General features: G+C 38.3%; 1 protein-coding gene across 1 annotated transcript; it reads right to left on the bottom strand.

The window, feature by feature from the left end:
* Window positions 1–136: 136 nt before the first annotated feature.
* LOC139504384 (tubulin beta-3 chain-like) lies at window positions 137–17,912 on the bottom strand. Its single transcript, XM_071294461.1, has 4 exons — window positions 17,710–17,912; window positions 17,290–17,385; window positions 15,596–15,648; window positions 137–219 (listed from the first exon to the last, which is right to left on the bottom strand). Exons 1-4 carry the CDS (start codon window positions 17,802–17,804, stop codon window positions 137–139), a joined length of 327 nt encoding a protein of 108 aa, XP_071150562.1. The 5' UTR covers window positions 17,805–17,912.
* Between the last annotated feature and the right edge of the window lie 9,885 nt (window positions 17,913–27,797).

Below are 27,797 nucleotides of genomic sequence, written 5' to 3'. Positions count from 1 at the left end.
TGAAACATAAACAGTAATTTTAATAAAAAAATACAATAATTGTATTAAATGAAAATACTGTGATCATAATTAATAACAGTAATTGAATCACATTTTTCGAAATACAAATAAAACATCATTAAAATATCTGTTATTGTTACCTCTCAATTTCTTTCCTGACTTGGTTTGCAGTATCCTCTAGTATGTGATCCCCTCCACTCTTCTTAAGTCCATGGTAACCTATAAATCATTAAAGAAAACATCTGTGAGTCTTTCAAGGAAAAATATGTTGCCAATCATCCCCAAATAATATATACATGTCCATGTTTAAACTGGAATTGTTAGATAAATAATTTAATAGTAGATGCAACTTGCATGTTCTGTAATTGAATGTGAGCAAATTTTGTTGAAATCACTCCAGAAACTTTTGTTAGTAACAGTTATTATTCAACTATCACACAAATAAATGCAAGCAGATGTTCCTGAAGTTACATATGAATTTTATCATATCTTTTTCACAATGCCAACAGATATGTTGCACATCATAAGTTCTCTTTTCCTCGAATATGACCCACTAAATTAGACAAGGAGTTTGTGTGTACATGAGCAACACAATGGGTGTCATATGTAGAGCAGGTTCTGCTTACTCTTCTGTAACATCTGAGATCACCCCTAGTACATGAGCAACACAATGGGTGCCATATGTAGAGCAGGTTCTGCTTACTCTTCTGTAACATCTGAGATCACCCCTAGTTTAGACAAGGAGTTTGTGTGTACATGAGCAACACAATGTGTGTCATATGTAGAGCAGGTTCTGCTTACTCTTCTGTAACATCTGAGATCACCCCTAGTTTAGACAAGGAGTTTGTGTGTACATGAGCAACACAATGTGTGTCATATGTAGAGCAGGTTCTGCTTACTCTTCTGTAACATCTGAGATCACCCCTAGTTTAGACAAGGAGTTTTTGTGTACATGAGCAACACAATGTGTGTCATATGTAGAGCAGGTTCTGCTTACTCTTCTGTAACATCTGAGATCACCCCTAGTTTAGACAAGGAGTTTGTGTGTACATGAGCAACACAATGGGTGCCATATGTAGAGCAGGTTCTGCTTACTCTTCTGTAACATCTGAGTTCACCCCTAGTACATGAGCAACACAATGGGTGTCATATGTAGAGCAGGTTCTGCTTACTCTTCTGTAACATCTGAGATCACCCCTAGTTTAGACAAGGAGTTTGTGTGTACATGAGCAACACAATGGGTGCCATATGTAGAGCAGGTTCTGCTTACTCTTCTGTAACATCTGAGATCACCCCTAGTTTAGACAAGGAGTTTGTGTGTACATGAGCAACACAATGGGTGTCATATGTAGAGCAGGTTCTGCTTACTCTTCTGTAACATCTGAGTTCACCCCTAGTACATGAGCAACACAATGGGTGCCATATGTAGACCAGGTTCTGCTTACTCTTCTGTAACATTTGAGATCACCCCTAGTACATGAGCAACACAATGGGTGTCATATGTAGAGCAGGTTCTGCTTACTCTTCTGTAACATCTGAGATCACCCCTAGTTTAGACAAGGAGTTTGTGTGTACATGAGCAACACAATGGGTGTCATATGTAGAGCAGGTTCTGCTTACTCTTCTGTAACATCTGAGATCACCCCTAGTACATGAGCAACACAATGGGTGTCATATGTAGAGCAGGTTCTGCTTACTCTTCTGTAACACCTGAGTTCACCCCTAGTATATGAGCAACACAATGGGTGTCATATGTAGAGCAGGTTCTGCTTACTCTTCTGTAACATCTGAGATCACCCCTAGTTTAGACAAGGAGTTTGTGTGTACATGAGCAACACAATGGGTGCCATATGTAGAGCAGGTTCTGCTTACTCTTCTGTAACATCTGAGTTCACCCCTAGTACATGAGCAACACAATGGGTGTCATATGTAGAGCAGGTTCTGCTTACTCTTCTGTAACATCTGAGATCACCCCTAGTTTAGACAAGGAGTTTGTGTGTACATGAGCAACACAATGGGTGCCATATGTAGAGCAGGTTCTGCTTACTCTTCTGTAACATCTGAGTTCACCCCTAGTACATGAGCAACACAATGGGTGCCATATGTAGAGCAGGTTCTGCTTACTCTTCTGTAACATCTGAGATCACCCCTAGTACATGAGCAACACAATGGGTGTCATATGTAGAGCAGGTTCTGCTTACTCTTCTGTAACACCTGAGATCACCCCTAGTTTAGACAAGGAGTTTGTGTGTACATGAGCAACACAATGGGTGCCATATGTAGAGCAGGTTCTGCTTACTCTTCTGTAACATCTGAGATCACCCCTAGTTTAGACAAGGAGTTTGTGTGTACATGAGCAACACAATGTGTGTCATATGTAGAGCAGGTTCTGCTTACTCTTCTGTAACATCTGAGATCACCCCTAGTTTAGACAAGAAGTTTGTGTGTACATGAGCAACACAATGTGTGTCATATGTAGAGCAGGTTCTGCTTACTCTTCTGTAACATCTGAGATCACCCCTAGTTTAGACAAGGAGTTTGTGTGTACATGAGCAACACAATGTGTGTCATATGTAGAGCAGGTTCTGCTTACTCTTCTGTAACATCTGAGATCACCCCTAGTTTAGACAAGGAGTTTGTGTGTACATGAGCAACACAATGTGTGTCATATGTAGAGCAGGTTCTGCTTACTCTTCTGTAACATCTGAGATCACCCCTAGTTTAGACAAGGAGTTTGTGTGTACATGAGCAACACAATGGGTGCCATATGTAGAGCAGGTTCTGCTTACTCTTCTGTAACATCTGAGTTCACCCCTAGTTTAGACAAGGAGTTTGTGTGTACATGAGCAACACAATGGGTGCCATATGTAGAGCAGGTTCTGCTTACTCTTCTGTAACATCTGAGATCACCCCTAGTTTAGACAAAGAGTTTGTGTGTACATGAGCAACACAATGGGTGCCATATGTAGAGCAGGTTCTGCTTACTCTTCTGTAACATCTGAGATCACCCCTAGTTTAGACAAGGAGGTTGTGTGTACATGAGCAACACAATGGGTGTCATATGTAGAGCAGGTTCTACTTACTCTTCTGTAACATTTGAGATCACCCCTAGTACATGAGCAACACAATGGGTGTCATATGTAGAGCAGGTTCTGCTTACTCTTCTGTAACACCTGAGATCACCCCTAGTTTAGACAAGGAGTTTGTGTGTACATGAGCAACACAATGGGTGTCATATGTAGAGCAGGTTCTGCTTACTCTTCTGTAACATCTGAGATCACCCCTAGTTTAGACAAGGAGTTTGTGTGTACATGAGCAACACAATGGGTGTCATATGTAGAGCAGGTTCTGCTTACTCTTCTGTAACATCTGAGTTCACCCCTAGTTTAGACAAGGAGTTTGTGTGTACATGAGCAACACAATGGGTGTCATATGTAGAGCAGGTTCTGCTTACTCTTCTGTAACATCTGAGATCACCCCTAGTTTAGACAAGGAGTTTGTGTGTACATGAGCAACACAATGTGTGTCATATGTAGAGCAGGTTCTGCTTACTCTTCTGTAACATCTGAGATCACCCCTAGTTTAGACAAGGAGTTTGTGTGTACATGAGCAACACAATGGGTGCCATATGTAGAGCAGGTTCTGCTTACTCTTCTGTAACATCTGAGTTCACCCCTAGTTTAGACAAGGAGTTTGTGTGTACATGAGCAACACAATGGGTGCCATATGTAGAGCAGGTTCTGCTTACTCTTCTGTAACATCTGAGATCACCCCTAGTTTAGACAAGGAGTTTGTGTGTACATGAGCAACACAATGGGTGCCATATGTAGAGCAGGTTCTGCTTACTCTTCTGTAACATCTGAGATCACCCCTAGTTTAGACAAGGAGGTTGTGTGTACATGAGCAACACAATGGGTGTCATATGTAGAGCAGGTTCTACTTACTCTTCTGTAACATTTGAGATCACCCCTAGTACATGAGCAACACAATGGGTGTCATATGTAGAGCAGGTTCTGCTTACTCTTCTGTAACACCTGAGATCACCCCTAGTTTAGACAAGGAGTTTGTGTGTACATGAGCAACACAATGGGTGTCATATGTAGAGCAGGTTCTGCTTACTCTTCTGTAACATCTGAGATCACCCCTAGTTTAGACAAGGAGTTTGTGTGTACATGAGCAATACAATGGGTGTCATATGTAGAGCAGGTTCTGCTTACTCTTCTGTAACATCTGAGTTCACCCCTAGTTTAGACAAGGAGTTTGTGTGTACATGAGCAACACAATGGGTGCCATATGTAGAGCAGGTTCTGCTTACTCTTCTGTAACATCTGAGATCACCCCTAGTACATGAGCAACACAATGGGTGTCATATGTAGAGCAGGTTCTGCTTACTCTTCTGTAACACCTGAGTTCACCCCTAGTACATGAGCAACACAATGGGTGTCATATGTAGACCAGGTTCTGCTTACTCTTCTGTAACACCTGAGATCACCCCTAGTACATGAGCAACACAATGGGTGTCATATGTAGAGCAGGTTCTGCTTACTCTTCTGTAACATTTGAGATCACCCCTAGTACATGAGCAACACAATGGGTGTCATATGTAGACCAGGTTCTGCTTACTCTTCTGTAACACCTGAGATCACCCCTAGTACATCAGCAACACAAAGGGTGTCATATGTAGACCAGGTTCTGCTTACTCTTCTGTAACATCTGAGATCACCCCTAGTACATGAGCAACACAATGGGTGTCATATGTAGAGCAGGTTCTGCTTACTCTTCTGTAGCATCTGTGATCACCCCTAGTACATGAGCAACACAATGGGTGTCATATGTAGAGCAGGTTCTGCTTACTCTTCTGTAACATTTGAGTTCACCCCTAGTACATGAGCAACACAATGGGTGTCATATGTAGACCAGGTTCTGCTTACTCTTCTGTAACACCTGAGATCACCCCTAGTACATGAGCAACACAATGGGTGTCATATGAAGAGCAGGTTCTGCTTACTCTTCTGTAACACCTGAGATCACCCCTAGTACATGAGCAACACAATGGGTGTCATATGAAGAGCAGGTTCTGCTTACTCTTCTGTAACACCTGAGATCACCCCTAGTACATGAGCAACACAATGGGTGTCATATGTAGAGCAGGTTCTGCTTACTCTTCTGTAACATCTGAGTTCACCCCTAGTACATGAGCAACACAATGGGTGTCATATGTAGAGCAGGTTCTGCTTACTCTTCTGTAACATCTGAGATCACCCCTAGTACATGAGCAACACAATGGGTGCCATATGTAGAGCAGGTTCTGCTTACTCTTCTGTAACATCTGAGATCACCCCTAGTTTAGACAAGGAGTTTGTGTGTACATGAGCAACACAATGGGTGCCATATGTAGAGCAGGTTCTGCTTACTCTTCTGTAACATCTGAGATCACCCCTAGTTTAGACAAGGAGTTTGTGTGTACATGAGCAACACAATGGGTGTCATATGTAGAGCAGGTTCTACTTACTCTTCTGTAACATTTGAGATCACCCCTAGTACATGAGCAACACAATGGGTGTCATATGTAGAGCAGGTTCTGCTTACTCTTCTGTAACACCTGAGATCACCCCTAGTTTAGACAAGGAGTTTGTGTGTACATGAGCAACACAATGGGTGCCATATGTAGAGCAGGTTCTGCTTACTCTTCTGTAACATCTGAGATCACCCCTAGTTTAGACAAGGAGTTTGTGTGTACATGAGCAACACAATGGGTGCCATATGTAGAGCAGGTTCTGCTTACTCTTCTGTAACATCTGAGATCACCCCTAGTTTAGACAAGGAGTTTGTGTGTACATGAGCAACACAATGGGTGTCATATGTAGAGCAGGTTCTGCTTACTCTTCTGTAACATCTGAGTTCACCCCTAGTACATGAGCAACACAATGGGTGTCATATGTAGAGCAGGTTCTACTTACTCTTCTGTAACATTTGAGATCACCCCTAGTACATGAGCAACACAATGGGTGTCATATGTAGAGCAGGTTCTGCTTACTCTTCTGTAACACCTGAGATCACCCCTAGTTTTGACAAGGAGTTTGTGTGTACATGAGCAACACAATGGGTGTCATATGTAGAGCAGGTTCTGCTTACTCTTCTGTAACATCTGAGTTCACCCCTAGTACATGAGCAACACAATGGGTGTCATATGTAGAGCAGGTTCTGCTTACTCTTCTGTAACATTTGAGATCACCCCTAGTACATGAGCAACACAATGGGTGTCATATGTAGAGCAGGTTCTGCTTACTCTTCTGTAACATCTGAGATCACCCCTAGTACATGAGCAACACAATGGGTGCCATATGTAGAGCAGGTTCTGTTTACTCTTCTGTAACATTTGAGTTCACCCCTAGTACATGAGCAACACAATGGGTGTCATATGTAGACCAGGTTCTACTTACTCTTCTGTAACATCTGAGATCACCCCTAGTTTAGACAAGGAGTTTGTGTGTACATGAGCAACACAATGGGTGTCATATGTAGAGCAGGTTCTGCTTACTCTTCTGTAACATCTGTGATCACCCCTAGTACATGAGCAACACAATGGGTGTCATATGTAGACCAGGTTCTGCTTACTCTTCTGTAACACCTGAGATCACCCCTAGTTTAGACAAGGAGTTTGTGTGTACATGAGCAACACAATGGGTGTCATATGTAGAGCAGGTTCTGCTTACTCTTCTGTAACATTTGAGATCACCCCTAGTACATGAGCAACACAATGGGTGTCATATGTAGAGCAGGTTCTGCTTACTCTTCTGTAACACCTGAGTTCACCCCTAGTACATGAGCAACACAATGGGTGTCATATGTAGAGCAGGTTCTGCTTACTCTTCTGTAACACCTGAGTTCACCCCTAGTACATGAGCAACACAATGGGTGTCATATGTAGAGCAGGTTCTGCTTACTCTTCTGTAACACCTGAGTTCACCCCTAGTACATGAGCAACACAATGGGTGTCATATGTAGAGCAGGTTCTGCTTACTCTTCTGTAACACCTGAGTTCACCCCTGGTACATGAGCAACACAATGGGTGTCATATGTAGAGCAGGTTCTGCTTACTCTTCTGTAACATTTGAGATCACCCCTAGTACATGAGCAACACAAAGGGTGTCATATGTAGAGCAGGTTCTGCTTACTCTTCTGTAACATCTGAGATCACCCCTAGTACATGAGCAACACAATGGGTGTCATATGTAGAGCAGGTTCTGCTTACTCTTCTGTAACATTTGAGATCACCCCTAGTACATGAGCAACACAATGGGTGTCATATGTAGAGCAGGTTCTGCTTACTCTTCTGTAACATTTGAGATCACCCCTAGTACATGAGCAACACAATGGGTGTCATATGTAGAGCAGGTTCTGCTTACTCTTCTGTAACATCTGAGATCACCCCTAGTACATGAGCAATACAATGTGTGCCATATGTAGAGCAGGTTCTACTTACTCTTCTGTAACACCTGAGTTCACCCCTAGTACATGAGCAATACAATGTGTGCCATATGTAGAGCAGGTTCTACTTACTCTTCTGTAACATCTGAGATCACCCCTAGTTTAGACAAGGAGTTTGTGTGTACATGAGCAACACAATGGGTGTCATATGTAGAGCAGGTTCTGCTTACTCTTCTGTAACATCTGAGTTCACCCCTAGTACATGAGCAACACAATGGGTGCCATATGTAGACCAGGTTCTGCTTACTCTTCTGTAACATTTGAGATCACCCCTAGTACATGAGCAACACAATGGGTGTCATATGTAGAGCAGGTTCTGCTTACTCTTCTGTAACATCTGAGATCACCCCTAGTTTAGACAAGGAGTTTGTGTGTACATGAGCAACACAATGGGTGTCATATGTAGAGCAGGTTCTGCTTACTCTTCTGTAACATCTGAGATCACCCCTAGTACATGAGCAACACAATGGGTGTCATATGTAGAGCAGGTTCTGCTTACTCTTCTGTAACACCTGAGTTCACCCCTAGTATATGAGCAACACAATGGGTGTCATATGTAGAGCAGGTTCTGCTTACTCTTCTGTAACATCTGAGATCACCCCTAGTTTAGACAAGGAGTTTGTGTGTACATGAGCAACACAATGGGTGCCATATGTAGAGCAGGTTCTGCTTACTCTTCTGTAACATCTGAGTTCACCCCTAGTACATGAGCAACACAATGGGTGTCATATGTAGAGCAGGTTCTGCTTACTCTTCTGTAACATCTGAGATCACCCCTAGTTTAGACAAGGAGTTTGTGTGTACATGAGCAACACAATGGGTGCCATATGTAGAGCAGGTTCTGCTTACTCTTCTGTAACATCTGAGTTCACCCCTAGTACATGAGCAACACAATGGGTGCCATATGTAGAGCAGGTTCTGCTTACTCTTCTGTAACATCTGAGATCACCCCTAGTACATGAGCAACACAATGGGTGTCATATGTAGAGCAGGTTCTGCTTACTCTTCTGTAACACCTGAGATCACCCCTAGTTTAGACAAGGAGTTTGTGTGTACATGAGCAACACAATGGGTGCCATATGTAGAGCAGGTTCTGCTTACTCTTCTGTAACATCTGAGATCACCCCTAGTTTAGACAAGGAGTTTGTGTGTACATGAGCAACACAATGTGTGTCATATGTAGAGCAGGTTCTGCTTACTCTTCTGTAACATCTGAGATCACCCCTAGTTTAGACAAGAAGTTTGTGTGTACATGAGCAACACAATGTGTGTCATATGTAGAGCAGGTTCTGCTTACTCTTCTGTAACATCTGAGATCACCCCTAGTTTAGACAAGGAGTTTGTGTGTACATGAGCAACACAATGTGTGTCATATGTAGAGCAGGTTCTGCTTACTCTTCTGTAACATCTGAGATCACCCCTAGTTTAGACAAGGAGTTTGTGTGTACATGAGCAACACAATGTGTGTCATATGTAGAGCAGGTTCTGCTTACTCTTCTGTAACATCTGAGATCACCCCTAGTTTAGACAAGGAGTTTGTGTGTACATGAGCAACACAATGGGTGCCATATGTAGAGCAGGTTCTGCTTACTCTTCTGTAACATCTGAGTTCACCCCTAGTTTAGACAAGGAGTTTGTGTGTACATGAGCAACACAATGGGTGCCATATGTAGAGCAGGTTCTGCTTACTCTTCTGTAACATCTGAGATCACCCCTAGTTTAGACAAAGAGTTTGTGTGTACATGAGCAACACAATGGGTGCCATATGTAGAGCAGGTTCTGCTTACTCTTCTGTAACATCTGAGATCACCCCTAGTTTAGACAAGGAGGTTGTGTGTACATGAGCAACACAATGGGTGTCATATGTAGAGCAGGTTCTACTTACTCTTCTGTAACATTTGAGATCACCCCTAGTACATGAGCAACACAATGGGTGTCATATGTAGAGCAGGTTCTGCTTACTCTTCTGTAACACCTGAGATCACCCCTAGTTTAGACAAGGAGTTTGTGTGTACATGAGCAACACAATGGGTGTCATATGTAGAGCAGGTTCTGCTTACTCTTCTGTAACATCTGAGATCACCCCTAGTTTAGACAAGGAGTTTGTGTGTACATGAGCAACACAATGGGTGTCATATGTAGAGCAGGTTCTGCTTACTCTTCTGTAACATCTGAGTTCACCCCTAGTTTAGACAAGGAGTTTGTGTGTACATGAGCAACACAATGGGTGTCATATGTAGAGCAGGTTCTGCTTACTCTTCTGTAACATCTGAGATCACCCCTAGTTTAGACAAGGAGTTTGTGTGTACATGAGCAACACAATGTGTGTCATATGTAGAGCAGGTTCTGCTTACTCTTCTGTAACATCTGAGATCACCCCTAGTTTAGACAAGGAGTTTGTGTGTACATGAGCAACACAATGGGTGCCATATGTAGAGCAGGTTCTGCTTACTCTTCTGTAACATCTGAGTTCACCCCTAGTTTAGACAAGGAGTTTGTGTGTACATGAGCAACACAATGGGTGCCATATGTAGAGCAGGTTCTGCTTACTCTTCTGTAACATCTGAGATCACCCCTAGTTTAGACAAGGAGTTTGTGTGTACATGAGCAACACAATGGGTGCCATATGTAGAGCAGGTTCTGCTTACTCTTCTGTAACATCTGAGATCACCCCTAGTTTAGACAAGGAGGTTGTGTGTACATGAGCAACACAATGGGTGTCATATGTAGAGCAGGTTCTACTTACTCTTCTGTAACATTTGAGATCACCCCTAGTACATGAGCAACACAATGGGTGTCATATGTAGAGCAGGTTCTGCTTACTCTTCTGTAACACCTGAGATCACCCCTAGTTTAGACAAGGAGTTTGTGTGTACATGAGCAACACAATGGGTGTCATATGTAGAGCAGGTTCTGCTTACTCTTCTGTAACATCTGAGATCACCCCTAGTTTAGACAAGGAGTTTGTGTGTACATGAGCAATACAATGGGTGTCATATGTAGAGCAGGTTCTGCTTACTCTTCTGTAACATCTGAGTTCACCCCTAGTTTAGACAAGGAGTTTGTGTGTACATGAGCAACACAATGGGTGCCATATGTAGAGCAGGTTCTGCTTACTCTTCTGTAACATCTGAGATCACCCCTAGTACATGAGCAACACAATGGGTGTCATATGTAGAGCAGGTTCTGCTTACTCTTCTGTAACACCTGAGTTCACCCCTAGTACATGAGCAACACAATGGGTGTCATATGTAGACCAGGTTCTGCTTACTCTTCTGTAACACCTGAGATCACCCCTAGTACATGAGCAACACAATGGGTGTCATATGTAGAGCAGGTTCTGCTTACTCTTCTGTAACATTTGAGATCACCCCTAGTACATGAGCAACACAATGGGTGTCATATGTAGACCAGGTTCTGCTTACTCTTCTGTAACACCTGAGATCACCCCTAGTACATCAGCAACACAAAGGGTGTCATATGTAGACCAGGTTCTGCTTACTCTTCTGTAACATCTGAGATCACCCCTAGTACATGAGCAACACAATGGGTGTCATATGTAGAGCAGGTTCTGCTTACTCTTCTGTAGCATCTGTGATCACCCCTAGTACATGAGCAACACAATGGGTGTCATATGTAGAGCAGGTTCTGCTTACTCTTCTGTAACATTTGAGTTCACCCCTAGTACATGAGCAACACAATGGGTGTCATATGTAGACCAGGTTCTGCTTACTCTTCTGTAACACCTGAGATCACCCCTAGTACATGAGCAACACAATGGGTGTCATATGAAGAGCAGGTTCTGCTTACTCTTCTGTAACACCTGAGATCACCCCTAGTACATGAGCAACACAATGGGTGTCATATGAAGAGCAGGTTCTGCTTACTCTTCTGTAACACCTGAGATCACCCCTAGTACATGAGCAACACAATGGGTGTCATATGTAGAGCAGGTTCTGCTTACTCTTCTGTAACATCTGAGTTCACCCCTAGTACATGAGCAACACAATGGGTGTCATATGTAGAGCAGGTTCTGCTTACTCTTCTGTAACATCTGAGATCACCCCTAGTACATGAGCAACACAATGGGTGCCATATGTAGAGCAGGTTCTGCTTACTCTTCTGTAACATCTGAGATCACCCCTAGTTTAGACAAGGAGTTTGTGTGTACATGAGCAACACAATGGGTGCCATATGTAGAGCAGGTTCTGCTTACTCTTCTGTAACATCTGAGATCACCCCTAGTTTAGACAAGGAGTTTGTGTGTACATGAGCAACACAATGGGTGTCATATGTAGAGCAGGTTCTACTTACTCTTCTGTAACATTTGAGATCACCCCTAGTACATGAGCAACACAATGGGTGTCATATGTAGAGCAGGTTCTGCTTACTCTTCTGTAACACCTGAGATCACCCCTAGTTTAGACAAGGAGTTTGTGTGTACATGAGCAACACAATGGGTGCCATATGTAGAGCAGGTTCTGCTTACTCTTCTGTAACATCTGAGATCACCCCTAGTTTAGACAAGGAGTTTGTGTGTACATGAGCAACACAATGGGTGCCATATGTAGAGCAGGTTCTGCTTACTCTTCTGTAACATCTGAGATCACCCCTAGTTTAGACAAGGAGTTTGTGTGTACATGAGCAACACAATGGGTGTCATATGTAGAGCAGGTTCTGCTTACTCTTCTGTAACATCTGAGTTCACCCCTAGTACATGAGCAACACAATGGGTGTCATATGTAGAGCAGGTTCTACTTACTCTTCTGTAACATTTGAGATCACCCCTAGTACATGAGCAACACAATGGGTGTCATATGTAGAGCAGGTTCTGCTTACTCTTCTGTAACACCTGAGATCACCCCTAGTTTTGACAAGGAGTTTGTGTGTACATGAGCAACACAATGGGTGTCATATGTAGAGCAGGTTCTGCTTACTCTTCTGTAACATCTGAGTTCACCCCTAGTACATGAGCAACACAATGGGTGTCATATGTAGAGCAGGTTCTGCTTACTCTTCTGTAACATTTGAGATCACCCCTAGTACATGAGCAACACAATGGGTGTCATATGTAGAGCAGGTTCTGCTTACTCTTCTGTAACATCTGAGATCACCCCTAGTACATGAGCAACACAATGGGTGCCATATGTAGAGCAGGTTCTGTTTACTCTTCTGTAACATTTGAGTTCACCCCTAGTACATGAGCAACACAATGGGTGTCATATGTAGACCAGGTTCTACTTACTCTTCTGTAACATCTGAGATCACCCCTAGTTTAGACAAGGAGTTTGTGTGTACATGAGCAACACAATGGGTGTCATATGTAGAGCAGGTTCTGCTTACTCTTCTGTAACATCTGTGATCACCCCTAGTACATGAGCAACACAATGGGTGTCATATGTAGACCAGGTTCTGCTTACTCTTCTGTAACACCTGAGATCACCCCTAGTTTAGACAAGGAGTTTGTGTGTACATGAGCAACACAATGGGTGTCATATGTAGAGCAGGTTCTGCTTACTCTTCTGTAACATTTGAGATCACCCCTAGTACATGAGCAACACAATGGGTGTCATATGTAGAGCAGGTTCTGCTTACTCTTCTGTAACACCTGAGTTCACCCCTAGTACATGAGCAACACAATGGGTGTCATATGTAGAGCAGGTTCTGCTTACTCTTCTGTAACACCTGAGTTCACCCCTAGTACATGAGCAACACAATGGGTGTCATATGTAGAGCAGGTTCTGCTTACTCTTCTGTAACACCTGAGTTCACCCCTAGTACATGAGCAACACAATGGGTGTCATATGTAGAGCAGGTTCTGCTTACTCTTCTGTAACACCTGAGTTCACCCCTGGTACATGAGCAACACAATGGGTGTCATATGTAGAGCAGGTTCTGCTTACTCTTCTGTAACATTTGAGATCACCCCTAGTACATGAGCAACACAAAGGGTGTCATATGTAGAGCAGGTTCTGCTTACTCTTCTGTAACATCTGAGATCACCCCTAGTACATGAGCAACACAATGGGTGTCATATGTAGAGCAGGTTCTGCTTACTCTTCTGTAACATTTGAGATCACCCCTAGTACATGAGCAACACAATGGGTGTCATATGTAGAGCAGGTTCTGCTTACTCTTCTGTAACATTTGAGATCACCCCTAGTACATGAGCAACACAATGGGTGTCATATGTAGAGCAGGTTCTGCTTACTCTTCTGTAACATCTGAGATCACCCCTAGTACATGAGCAATACAATGTGTGCCATATGTAGAGCAGGTTCTACTTACTCTTCTGTAACACCTGAGTTCACCCCTAGTACATGAGCAATACAATGTGTGCCATATGTAGAGCAGGTTCTACTTACTCTTCTGTAACACCTGAGTTCACCCCTAGTACATGAGCAACACGATGGGTGTCATATGTAGAGCAGGTTCTGCTTACTCTTCTGTAACATCTGAGATCACCCCTAGTACATGAGCAACACAAAGGGTGTCATGTGTAGAGCAGGTTCTGCTTACTCTTCTGTAACATTTGAGTTCACCCCTAGTACATGAGCAACACAATGGGTGCCATATGTAGAGCAGGTTCTGCTTACTCTTCTGTAACATCTGAGATCACCCCTAGTACATGAGCAACACAATGGGTGTCATATGTAGAGCAGGTTCTACTTACTCTTCTGTAACATCTGAGTTAACCCCTAGTACATGAGCAACACAATGGGTGTCATATGTAGAGCAGGTTCTGCTTACTCTTCTGTAACATCTGTGATCACCCCTAGTACATGAGCAACACAATGGGTGTCATATGTAGAGCAGGTTCTACTTACTCTTCTGTAACACCTGAGTTCACCCCTAGTTTAGACAAGGAGTTTGTGTGTACATGAGCAACACAATGTGTGTCATATGTAGAGCAGGTTCTGCTTACTCTTCTGTAGCATCTGTGAACACCCCTAGTACATGAGCAACACAATGGGTGTCATATGTAGAGCAGGTTCTGCTTACTCTTCTGTAACATCTGAGTTCACCCCTAGTACATGAGCAACACAATGGGTGTCATATGTAGAGCAGGTTCTGCTTACTCTTCTGTAACATCTGAGATCACCCCTAGTACATGAGCAACACAATGGGTGTCATATGTAGAGCAGGTTCTGCTTACTCTTCTGTAACACCTGAGATCACCCCTAGTACATGAGCAACACAATGGGTGTCATATGTAGAGCAGGTTCTGCTTACTCTTCTGTAACACCTGAGATCACCCCTAGTACATGAGCAACACAATGGGTGTCATATGTAGAGCAGGTTCTGCTTACTCTTCTGTAGCATCTGTGATCACCCCTAGTATATGAGCAACACAATGGGTGTCATATGAAGAGCAGGTTCTGCTTACTCTTCTGTAGCATCTGTGATCACCCCTAGTACATGAGCAACACAATGGGTGTCATATGTAGAGCAGGTTCTGCTTACTCTTCTGTAACATTTGAGATCACCCCTAGTACATGAGCAACACAATGGGTGCCATATGTAGAGCAGGTTCTACTTACTCTTCTGTAACACCTGAGTTCACCCCTAGTTTTTGTATGGATTTCTTTTGTTCAGTCTGAAAAGTTGTCTATTTTGTGTTTTGTCTTTTCTTTTTGTGTTTCGAACATAAAATGTATTTCCATGGCGTTGTTAGTTTATTTTCTATTTGTGAGTTTGAACATCCCTTTGTTCTGTAGCCTTTGCCTCTATTTTATCAAAGCCAATGAAAAAAAAATTACATCAATTATAACCCCAACCCTATTTACATCCAATCACCAAAGTTTACAGTAATTTACTCAATACCCTGTAAAAGTGATTTGTTTATTTCCTCAACATATGTTCCTTTGTATCTAAAGCGCTTTATTAGAATAAATAGATTTAAGAAGATGTGGTATGAGTGCCAATGAAACAACTGTCCAAAAAGTCACAATTTATAAAAGCAAACCATTATTTGTCAAAGAATATATTGTTTAATGTCTATGTTCTTCTGTGTATCTTTAGTGCTTTATCAAAAAAAAATTGTATATATGGATACATATATTGAAAGGAGGGAGATAACTCTTGCTTTATCATGACAACAAACCTAATGCCCAATTTGTTCCTCTTCCTCTCTTCCCAGATACAATATTTCCATCTCTGAAAAAAATCAAATATTTTCAGGTACATGTAATTGTTTGTTGCTGTAGACATGGTAGATCATTTTAATTTTGTTATCATTTCTACATACAGAAAGCTGTTAGCATTCTCATTTGAATTGTTTGACATGTATCATCTTGGGGCAATTTATAGCTTGCTATTCTGTTATTGGGTTTGCTCATGAAATTGTATGGTGACCAGACATCATTGCTGACAGTTACAAGTGTCATTTGCAATCACACCACATCTTATTTTCTATTGTCTATAGCATTTTGTACCATTGCAAGTTTTTATTATTGCCAAAACTGTGATGAGATCCAGGCGTCCAAAAAAAAAACCAACAACATGCATTTCAATTCTAGATCCTGTTGATAGCAATTTCTAATAAAATTGATATATTGTAATAATAAATATGCAGGCCTCTACAATAGCTTTTTTTTCAACTTGTCCAGTAGGACAAGTACATACCAAAACTTACTTGTCCGAATGAAATTGTAACTTGTCCAAAAAAAATCTTAATATTAACCTTTTTTGCATTTCAAGTTGATTCAAGGAACAAAATGAATTAAAAAAAAAAATTGAACAGAATTTGATTTATATCCTTTGAAATACTTTTAAAAGATATGAGCCATGAACAACTGAATTTAGTTGTGTCACGGGACTTAGGTTCTAGTTTTTATCAATGCTAAAGTCTCATCATACTTTGCACATGAGGCACCATCTGATTGGCCTCCAAATGTACACTCATTGGATTTTTATCCTATTTTTTTAAAAGTTGAAAAAAAGTTTATTCAAATGCAATCAATAAAAAGAATATGAGGTATGATTGTCAATGAGACCAAAGACCAAATGACACAGAAATTAACAACTATAGGTTACTGCATTGCAAGTATTGTTTTTCTACATAAATACAAATGTATCAAACATGATTTGATGATTTTAATGGTAAATAATTTCCTCATTCTTATTTAAAAAATACGGTATGGACATTGGTATTAATTATTATAAAGCAAAATAAGGTAGGAAAAGAGGTTCTGATTTGTCTTGGTCCAGAAATGTCTACTGCCTTGCCAAACTGTCTATTAATCATGTCTATGAAATATGTCTCCTACAGTGACCAACTGTCTATTAAACTTGGAGCCGAATCATTTCCGAGCTGGTGACGAACTTTCTTTTAAAGTTAACTTATCTAAAAAGCGCATGGTTGAATGGGATCAGTAAGACTGGTTTCCGAGAAAAGTGTGCTTTTTACCTGTTAAAAGTACCTGACAAAGAACCAGTTTTAAATTATCGATTGTAACTCTGAGGGGTCTTGAGAAATAAAAAGTTTCAATTAGTTTCAGTTTAAAAACATGAAAAAGGAAAGATGTCAAACAAATCTTCTTTTCTTGTTTTTTTGTTAATAATTATACTTTGTTCATCAAAGTTGGATTAAAATTCTGCAGAATGATTCTACTTGTCCCATCGGACTAGCTTGGTACACATGTATAGCTTTTACTTATCCGATCTTTATTACCTCTGGTACTCGACAATCGGACAAGCGTTATTGTCCAGGCCTGATATCCCATTAGACAGTAATAATGAGTATATTTTTGAACAATCACAATAATAATTTCTGATTTGTCTGTGTACTTGTTTTACCTTAATTTAAGACCTTTGCAAGCCTTTTGTACAACTTTTGGCTCACTATCTACATGTACAGATCTTTGTTTTCCATCAGGGTGTATAAAAGTGTGTCTGAAATAGAAAAACATAGGTGATGGTCTGACATGATGGTAAAATAAAAAGACAGAAAATATATATTATCACAGCCTTACTCCTTTGGTATCACTGTATGCACCAGGGCTCACACATACATTTGTGCACTTCAGAATCATAGGGAGAAGTTACTTCTCTTTTTGAAATTGATAGGGAGAAGTAATGAGATTCATGAAATTTTAAAAAGAAGTACTCATTCACTATATATATATTGTTAATAATCGGAGACGAAATAACTGTACGGGGTGCAAATTTGACTAGGTCAGTGTGTGCCGAAGTGACTAGATTTTTATTTTTTTATACCCTTCATGAACAGCTTTGTCTTGTGATGTTTTCTTCCAGAAAGCCTTTCCTATTTGGTTTCCGCATTGACCGACATGTAGAAATACTGCTGACATCTTCAGTTAAAATCGTCATTGTTCATAACATTGCCGTAGTCCTGCATAACAATGTATAATTGAAAACAGATCGAAATCTGAATTTCAACCGGATGTTATGAATAAAATCAAAAATTAAAAAAAACTCCGGTAAAAAGTTTCCGCGTTTAATATCTTCAATATGAAAATAGAGGCCCCTCGTGGGGGAGTCTATAATCGTAAAAATTTTGTGTCAATATTATCAAATAATCATTATTTTTTTTAACAAAATAACAAAAATAATAAAAAAAAGAGTCCTAGATATCAAATAATCAAATCATCATTATAAAACATTTGGTCTGGTTCTGTTCTGTTCTGTTCTGGTATATACCTCCGTTTTATCGGAGCACTCCACTTGTCGAATGAGTATTAAAAAATTTTGAATACATAACCGAAAAAGCGGATATTTTTTTGGCACTTTGATTTACCACTATATGAATAAATAAATTTTACAACCTAGTAATTTCTAGCCAATAGGTGCCCTGCCAAGGCAAATGTTAAATTGTATCATATTATTTTGTATATTGATATTCATAGACTGAACGAGTTAACCTGGGACAGTGGTATAACAGTACAACAATAGAACGAAATTACAATTTTTATTTTTCTTACAATTAAGAAATATATCATGTAAACTGCATGCAATTATAGAGATATCTTCATTGCTAACCTCAACTGAAAAAACTTAATGTAACCTACTTCTAGTAGGTATGTGTTATAAAATTACCACAACAAGCTTTCTGGTTAAGTCGTTTGTTGCTGTCTCTTTGATACTAGTAAATTCATTATCTTTAATGTTGTAATAATTGCCGCACAAAACAGTTGTACTAGTTACCTGTTTAACAAATAAACATCTTCCAATTTACAATACCATTGATTTTCTGATATATACCAACATATATAAGTAAGAATCAATGCTATTCCATAAATTGAAATCCTACAAGATGTACACAACTAACACATTATTCAATGCTATTTCGTAAGCATAATTATCAAGGGACATAACTCAGTCCTATTGAGATTTGAGATGCATGACATCCCACTTCTCAGCCACTCTCATTAAAACAAATATTGATGTTATACGTTGATTAAAGAAGCTACTATTTGATTTTTAGGCCGGTGAAGAAAAAAAAAAGGGGGGGGGGTCTAGAATGTAAAATTGTGTTTTTATTTTTTGTTCAATCTGTCCTGCCTTTTTATTTTTCATTCTATTCGATCCTACCTTTTTTATGAGATTATCCTGAATTTTGTTTCTACATAAACTGTCAAGTGTCACATCCTAAATTTTTTAAATCAAAACTCCTGGCCTGCCTTTTTTCGAAGCTTCATCCTAAACCCCCCTAAAATCAAATTGTAGCTTCCTTAGGCATTAAGTTTCGGAATCCTGAATTAAATTCTTTCATATATATATATTTCGTGTTCGGGCCTTTTACAAAATGTATAATTTACTAAGCGGTATGTGATTTTTTTTTTCGTTGCTGAAGGCCGTACGGTTCCGTCTGTGTTTCGAAACTCTATTGATCGACACTATAACGTGTCTTACTATTGATGATAGTTCAGTTTAATTTTTTTTTATCTTTTTTTATTATCTGTTTTCGCCATAGACTTTTTATACTTACTATAGAAAGTCCCTGGTTTTCGCGTTATATATAAAATATTTAAATATGAATGCATTTTTAATTTAGTGTGAATTTGACAGTAGAAATTTTTTTTTCCGTATTTTACATGAAATGATCATTTATGATGGTCTGAATGGGGTTTGGCAAATAAAGAATAGAGAATACTGGCCTTGAAGTCATAAAACTTTCGAGTCAGTTTTGTGTACTCATACTCGAAAATCAACCAATCAAAATGCTGGATTTCATATTTCGAGCATGAATTTTGTGCTCCGAGCACTGAGCCAAGTTTTATGTCTTCAACCCCTGGGCGCCAACATATAACGTGTAGAGAAGAATGGGGACCGGAGGTCAAACATAACGAACATTATATAACGGGGTGCTACAATATAAAATAAAGAGAATGGAGATGAATGAGGAGCTAACATAATATTGTTTTGTAGTGGACTGATTTTCTCACACATTTCTCTTATAAATACATGTATGTAGATTTAGTCTAAACTGAGTTTACTGTAGGTATTGTTGTGTTTTTGTTTATTCTACAAGAGGCTATTAAGAGGTACAGGGGATGGTTGAGATCTCACCAAACATGTTAAAACCCGCGTTACTTTTGCGCATGTGTCAATCCAATCAATTAAAATCCTACAAGATGTACAAAACTAACACATAATTCAGTGTCATTTTGTAAGCATAATTATCAAGGGACATAACTCAGTTCCACGGAATTGATATGCACGACAGTTAACTCCTCAGCCACTTTCAGTTAAAATATCTTTGTGAAATCGTTGACTGAATACTTTTTATTGGAATATTATGAGACACAGTTTTTGGTAAAACTTAGATTATTGTAATGTTATAGGTCGTTATTTTTCGCAGTTGCATTGTTTCATGTTTCATGTCCGGGTCTTTAATAACATACTATACGGTATGTGTTTTTTTTTCTTGTTGTTGAAGGCCGTTCAGTTCTGTGTGTGTTTCGATACTCTATAAATCGACACTATAACGTGTCTTACTATTGCTGATAGTTCAGTTTTTCATCTTTTTTAACTGTTTTCTGGTTATATATAAAATATTTAAATATGAATGCATTTTTAATTTAGTGTGAATTTGAAAGTAAAAACAAATGTTTATTCGTATTTTACATGAAATGATCGTTTATGGGATATCGCGAATAGTAAATAAAGAATAGAGAATACTGGGCGCCAACATGTAGAGAAGAATGTGGACCGGAGCTCAAATATAAGGAACATCATATAACGGAGTATGTATGCATGTACTGTAAATGCCTTCGTTATCCGAACAACCCCTCGAAAGCTGCCACGTACAGTGGCATCCATGTACACTCTCAATCAGGATTAATGGAGATGTGTCACTAACGTATATTTGTACGACAATTATTTTTACAAGGACAATCAATCCCCACCCAACACAAAGGGAGTGCTAGGACACCGGAAAGTCTGTTATTGTGGTGCAGGAAGCCACTCGGTGGAAACAGACAAACCAGAGAGATATCAGATGATTGATCTCGAGGTTAAAGTAGCGAACAACTTTGACCAACCGAGGCCCCCATAGTTTAAACTCTGGTCTGGGTACCAGAGATGTGTGTGAGAGGTTGAAAATTATCCTTCTGATGTACTGATATTTTCAGCACCCCACTCAGGACCTTCAGTACTATAGCCATTGGTCTTAACCACTAGACCACGAACTCACACTAAATATTCTATAAATAGCATAGTGTTGAATGAGGAGCTAACATATATTGTTTTGTAGTCGACTAATTTTTTCATACATTTCACTTATAAATACATGTATGTATATTTAGTCTAAACTGAGTTTACTGTAGGTATTGTGGTGTTTTTTGTTTATTCTTCAAGAGACTTGATGTACAGGGATGGCTGAGATCTCACGAAACATGTTAAAATCGGCTTTACTTTTGCGCATGTGTCAAGCCAGGAGCCAGTAGCCTCTGGTATTTGTTAGTCTGGTGTTGTTTTTTTTTTAATTTCAGTTCATTTATATGTCTCGTTTAGTGTAACGTCCATTTCTACTAGTAACACTTTTTTGTTTGGCGGCCATACGAAGACCGCCTGCCACTGCAAGTTTTCTCGATGTGTTGAGGACCAATTGGTTGCCTTGGGCTGATTTTAAGCTCTTTTGTTGGGTTGTTGTTTCTTTGCCACATTCCCCATTTCCATTTTCAATGTATCACTATTTTATCATCTCTTGAATACAGGCCATCCCTATAATTAATAAATAACCTACTTCTAGTAAGTTTGAAATGTAAACTGTCCCAGACATGCTTGCTGCTGGTATTTTTGTATCGTTGGTTGCTGTCTCTAAGGAACATGTAAATTCATAATCTTTAATGTTATTATATAATTGCCACACAAAACAGTTGTCCTAATTACCTGTTTAACAAATTATACATATTATTCAAGTTGACAATAACCTTGTTTTGCAAATATGACAGACGATATTAGTTAGAGTCAATGCTATTCCACAAATTAAAATCCTATAGGATGCACAAAACGAACACATTTTTCAGTGTAATTTCATAAGCATAATTATCAAGGGACATAACTCAGTCCTACGGAATTAAGTTGCAGGACAGCCCACTTCCGAGCCACTTTCACTTAAACAGATCTTGATTTGATACATTGAGTAAACTAACTACGTTTCATTGTAATTTTGTGAGACGCTATTTATTGCAAAACTTGAATTGTTTTGTTATAAGGTAGGCCGATAGGTAGTAACCATTAAACTTCAAAAGGCGGGAGGGTATTGTTTTTTTTGTATGAGTCAGATTTTTTTAGTCTGTCTATCAAATCATTTTTTTCCGTCAAAACTTAGCCATATAAAGTATGGGGAAACTGGATTCAGAATATATTTGTTTTTTTGTCATCTGCTTGACTACAATTTATATTTTTCCATCAAATTTTTTAGGGGGAAAATATCCACCCCTGCCCTTTTTGAAGTTAAAAGGTCGTTCCCTTAGTTTTCTCAATTGAAATGTTTCCTTTTTTGTCGAGCCTTTGACTTTAGTCGAAAAAGCGAGACTAAGCGATCCTACAATATATATTTTTTCCTTCAAATTTGGTGTCAGAATTTTTTTAGAGGAAAATTACCCCCGGCCCTTATTACCTTAAGTTTCTCAATTGATTTTTTTTTCTTTTTTTTATGTCTGAAAAAGTGAGTTCTCACTCAAAAAATGTTCTATCATTTCAACTAAAATTGATATTTTCCCCCAAAAAATTACCAAGTAACTGTCTGAGTGATTTTTAAAAAATAAATACCAAAAGATGAGGAAATGTCTGCAGTTTTATTGTTTATTTGGCCATAACAAACTAGTGTAACAACTTATGATCTTTCATCTTGTCTACACTATTAACTTAAATTGTTTATAAATTCGTTACAATAAATTCATTAGGATTTGACTAATCTGTTATTCAGATACACACATGCTCAGTTTTTCAGAATTTACATAAGGCTGAAATTCGTGCTTTCTAGAAATATTGGCATGTTATTTGCAACTGAACTAAGTTATTCGGTTTGCCTTTTCTTAAGATTGTAAAAAAATGTAAGCTTAAATTCTAATTCTAATTACGATTTTTGTTTAATAATAAGTGTGGACACAGATCAGTGTGAAAATTATGTTTGGATGTTTTAGGAGTGTTTTTTGACAGAATGAGTTGTCTGTTTTCCCATATATAAGGTTCTATATTTAATTGTGTTGCACCATGCATGACAGCCAGAACCGATCACTAAGAATTAGCAGTGTTATGTATTTAATATTTAGTTTTAATGTCCAAGACTGTCATGGCGACGCTAATTTCATTGATTACCAACTGATAATGATTAAGTGTGTACCACATATTTGATTTTTGAAAATTAGGAGAGGAACGCATTATTTCTGCATGATGTGATTCTGATATGGGAGATGGTTTCTGAGAATACGCATGTATATACTATTTACATGGGTGTATTTATGTTTCGTTGTGGTAGTGATTTCTTACTTTGGGTTTTCCACAAAAATAGTGAAGGATCGATCTTTCATTTCTGTTTCAGTATCATTAGTAAAAATTTTGTTTACATGTCGTGATTGTTTCTCGAAGATATTTAATGGTTTTAAGTAATGACAATGCCTGACATGATGCCTTTGTGCTCAATGAGATAGGAGCTAACTTCTGTGTTATTTTTTTATTAGTTCACCCTTCGAAAATGTCTTTTCCAAAGCATGGTAAAATTAATTTTTTTTATTAATAAATGTATCAGTATATAGTATGCAACTGAAGAGATATATTTAGAAGGCGTTTAAAATATTCTATCTCAAACTTTATAGCTGCCATTGACGTTAATGATAAAAAGTGACCCACTTCTAGTAGGTTTAAGATGAAAACTGTACATAACAAGCTCTCTGGATTCTTGTGTTGTTCGTTACCGTCTCAATCAAATGTGTAAGTTCACAATCTTTAATGTTATTATTATTGCCACAAAAACAGTTGTCCTATTTACCTGTTTAACAAATCATACATGTTCTTTTTGACAATACTTTTGATTTTATGATCGACATCATTTATAAGTAAGAATCAAGGATATTCCACAAATTAAAATCACACAGAACGCATAAAACTAACACATTATTCAGTGTCTTTTCGTAGGCATAATTATCAAGGGACATAACACAGTCTTATTGAGATTTGAGATGCATGACAGTCAACTCCTAAGCAAATCTTCATGTAAAACTTTGACTGAGGGAGTTACCATTTGATTTTTAGGCCGGTAAAAATAAGGGGGAGGGATCTAGGATGAAAAATTTTGTTCTATTTTTTTTTCAATCTCTCTCCTGCCTTTCTTATTTTTCATTCTATTCGGTCCTGCCTTTTGTATTAGATTATCCTGACTTTTGTTTATTACATAAATTGTCAATCTGCCCTTTTTCGCAAAGTTTCGCATCCTGCCTTTCTTGAATCAAATTTCATGACCTGCCTTTTTCCCAGTTTCATCCTATATCCCCTAAAATCAAACGGTAGCTTCCTAACTACGTTTTATTGTAATGTTATGAGACGTAGTTTATGACAAAACTTGAATGTGTTTTTGTTTTATAAAATTAGGCATTAAGTTTCCTTTGGATTTAGTTGAAGGTCTTGCCTTGCTGCTCAAGCTGAATTTTAGTTCATATCTATGTTTCGTTTAGTGTGACGTCCATTTCTACTGAAGTAGTACCAATATTTGTTTAGAGGCCAGATGAAACCCACCCACGCTGCAAGTTTTCTTGCTGTGTTGAGGACCGATTAATGGCCTTTGGTTGTTTTCTGCTCTTTTATCGGATTGTTGTCTCTTTGAAAATTCTCCATTTCAATTCTCAAATTTGTTACTGATTATGTATCTTGAATAAGGGTCATCCCTATCATTTATAAGAGTCAAATTCAGTGGCGTAGCTAGGCTATTTTTAAGTGTACGCCCCAACAACGGCGAAGGGTTTGAGAGCCCAATCGGACCCAGGTTATAACACCTTCTAGCAGTGGGTTTCGAAAAAGGGGCATTTCTTTTATAAAAAAATTATCAATAGCAAGTTGAACATACAACAGTCTCCGGGACAAGTTTGCAATTCCTCTGAGTGCAAAAGTTGTCACCTTAATTTTTTACCTTATAGAATACTTTTTTTTTTATCTTTTATATTTAATGTATTCATTTTGTTGATTTGAAATCTAATGGCCATTGGTGTTAGAGCAAATATCCAAACCGGTTACTTTAAAATATGTTTAAAGGAACCGTGGGATAAGGCCGATTGTTGTGCAAATGTCGTTAATGGATATGAAATGATTAATTTGCAAAGATGTTTAGATGCATTCTGAAAATTTGTAAAGGGTTCCGTGAAATCGTGGTTCTCGCAAAAATTGAATCTTTTTATCAGTCTATAATAGGATTTTCAATAATCAAACATTTTCTTTAGATTTTTTTTTCTTGAACTGGTATATTAACTTCTACCCTAGTCTCATGACAACATATGAAGGTTTCCAAAATCATTATGTAACACATAATAATCACAGAGAGTCTGTTAACTGCTAAAAGATAAGTCCGTATGTCAATTGAAAATAGAAAAAAATATATACTTTCAAAATTTTGCTTCAGACATTAATCACAAAAAAACTTCTGCAAAAATTTCATAAAATTCAATGAAGGGTTAACAAAGTTATTGAAGTGTAACAAACTTCAACCACAGACTATATATGCAAACAGAAATTCCTTTTATCAGTAGAATATAGGAAAATAAAAAATATAAATTCATCATTTCAAGGTCTGGATAATCTTTTGAGAATAAAAAGCTTCTGTCCAATTTTCGTAAAATTTCATTAATGTTTGACAAGATCATTTATATTAAAAAACCAAACAAAACACTTTTACACCATATTGAACCTAAATGTTGTCGCCTCAAATGAAATATAGGTTCTCTGACTTATATTTCTTGTATTCGCGTCATAAATGTAGGCTCGACTGAAATTCAAAGCATATATCGAATCCCCGCTGATTATGAAATGCTTTAAACGAAAGGAAAGTAAGAAATGTTCCCAAAAGATTCAGACTTCGACAGACAGAAAAATGAACAAATATATGATATATGGTACCATATAATCTCATCATAGATACCAAGACTTAATTTTGAATGTACGCCAGGCCAGACGCGCGTTTTCTCTACAAAAGACTCATCAGTGACGCTGGATTACAAAAAAGTAAAAAAAAGGCCAAATAAAGTACGAAGTTGAAGAGCATTGAGGACCAGAATTCCTAAAAGTTTTGCCAAATCCAGCTCAGGTAATCTATGCCTGAGGTAGAAAAGCCTTAGTATTTCAAAAATTCTAAATTTTGTAAACAGTTATTTATAAATGTAACCATATCAATGATAATTCATGTCAGCACAAAAAGTGCTGACTACTGGGCTGTTGATACCCTCGGGGAAATAAATCTCCACCAGCAGTGGCATCGACCCAGTGGTAGTAAATACACTCATCATAGAAACCAGGACTAAATTTTGTATGTACACCAGACGCGCGTTTTGTCTACAAAAGACTCATCAGTGACGCTCGAATCCAAAAAAGTCAAAAAGGCCAAATCGCAATTACAAGGAATTGAGGAAAGATTTAAAAGACTGATGTGCTTAAAACCAGATCTTTTTAATTTATTGAGATTAAATAATTTTTTTAACAAATTTCAAGTGTTCGCCCGGTCGTTTTGACGTAAACGTAGCTACGCGCCTGAAATTTATAGACTAAATCAAAAAGAAAAAAAAAATCATTATTTAAGGAGGCTCGGGGTATATGAATAAAAATTGAAATTACAGTTTTTCCTTATAGTTTGTCGAAATCCACTTAATACCAGTACAATGTATATGGATTTTAAAAAACATATAAAAATAGGGAGGTTTACGACCATCTAAGGGAAGTACTGACTGCTAACAAAATACGATTTTCGGCTCATAGTTCATACACATTTTACAAAGACTAATAGGGAAAATTGCACGTTCGGTACCTTCATCAAAAAAAAAATAATAAAAGAACAGAATTACAGATTATATTCTTTAAGAAATTACAAAGGAAGCTCAGAAAAGCAATGTGCATGCCATACTCATTTCCCTTTATAAATGACAACGAAGACGTCTTTTTTATTCAATATCTATAAAGAATTGCGAGTCGACAAAGCAAACTAACTAAACTGTAAAATTGGTAATTTATCAAATAATATAACTAGGTGATAGATCATAAATTATTGTATATACGAGATCAAGATATTATACTTTGCATTTGTGTAATGACGTTTAAGTTTTGTTCCTGCTTTTAAAGGAAAAAGAAAAAAAATGACTTGATTTATTTTGTTGTTGTTGCTGTCTTTGAACTAGGTTTCAGTAACTGCGTGGTCAATACGTCCTGTCCTATGTCTTTATATATATACTAGTTGTTAGTTGTGCCAATATGATAAGTTATACCATTTCCTACTGATATTTACATATTGTTCTTATGTTGTGATGTAAAATCCTCGTCCCTGTTCGAGGGAGGGTTCGAAGAGCACAGATAATGATTAAACCTGCCGAATTATTGATGTCATTGTGTATTTGACAAAGTACATTATGTATGTGTGTGTCTGTCAGGAGCCTGTAACTAATGCAGTGATCGTCCTTGTTTGCTGTCTGTTGTGTTCCTTTTTCCTTAATTGAAGTTTATTGAATTGTCATGCATTTTTTTTACTTTTTAATTGTTTATCATTTTGTTTTCATTTCGGGCCTTTTATTGCTGACTTTTATAGTATACAATATGAGTTTTGATCAGTATTGAAGGCTGTACAGCGATCTAAAGTACATTTAGAC

This window comes from Mytilus edulis, chromosome 14, assembly GCF_963676685.1.
Source record: "Mytilus edulis chromosome 14, xbMytEdul2.2, whole genome shotgun sequence".
In the NCBI taxonomy this organism is placed as follows: Eukaryota; Metazoa; Mollusca; class Bivalvia; order Mytilida; family Mytilidae; genus Mytilus; species Mytilus edulis.
This window is presented reverse-complemented; position numbering and strand designations above follow the sequence as displayed.

What these genes read in the sequence shown, in the direction of transcription:
- LOC139504384 (XM_071294461.1), bottom strand. Translation starts at nt 17,804, where the DNA reads ATGTCAGCAGTATTTCTACATGTCGGTCAATGCGGAAACCAAATAGGA. An exon ending in GACAAAGCTGTTCATGAAGG is followed by an intron (nt 17,386 to 17,709) that starts GTATAAAAAAAT and finishes TTTCTATTTCAG; the next exon opens with ACACACTTTTATACACCCTG. An exon ending in TGCAAAGGTCTTAAATTAAG is followed by an intron (nt 15,649 to 17,289) that starts GTAAAACAAGTA and finishes GATTTTTTTCAG; the next exon opens with AGATGGAAATATTGTATCTG.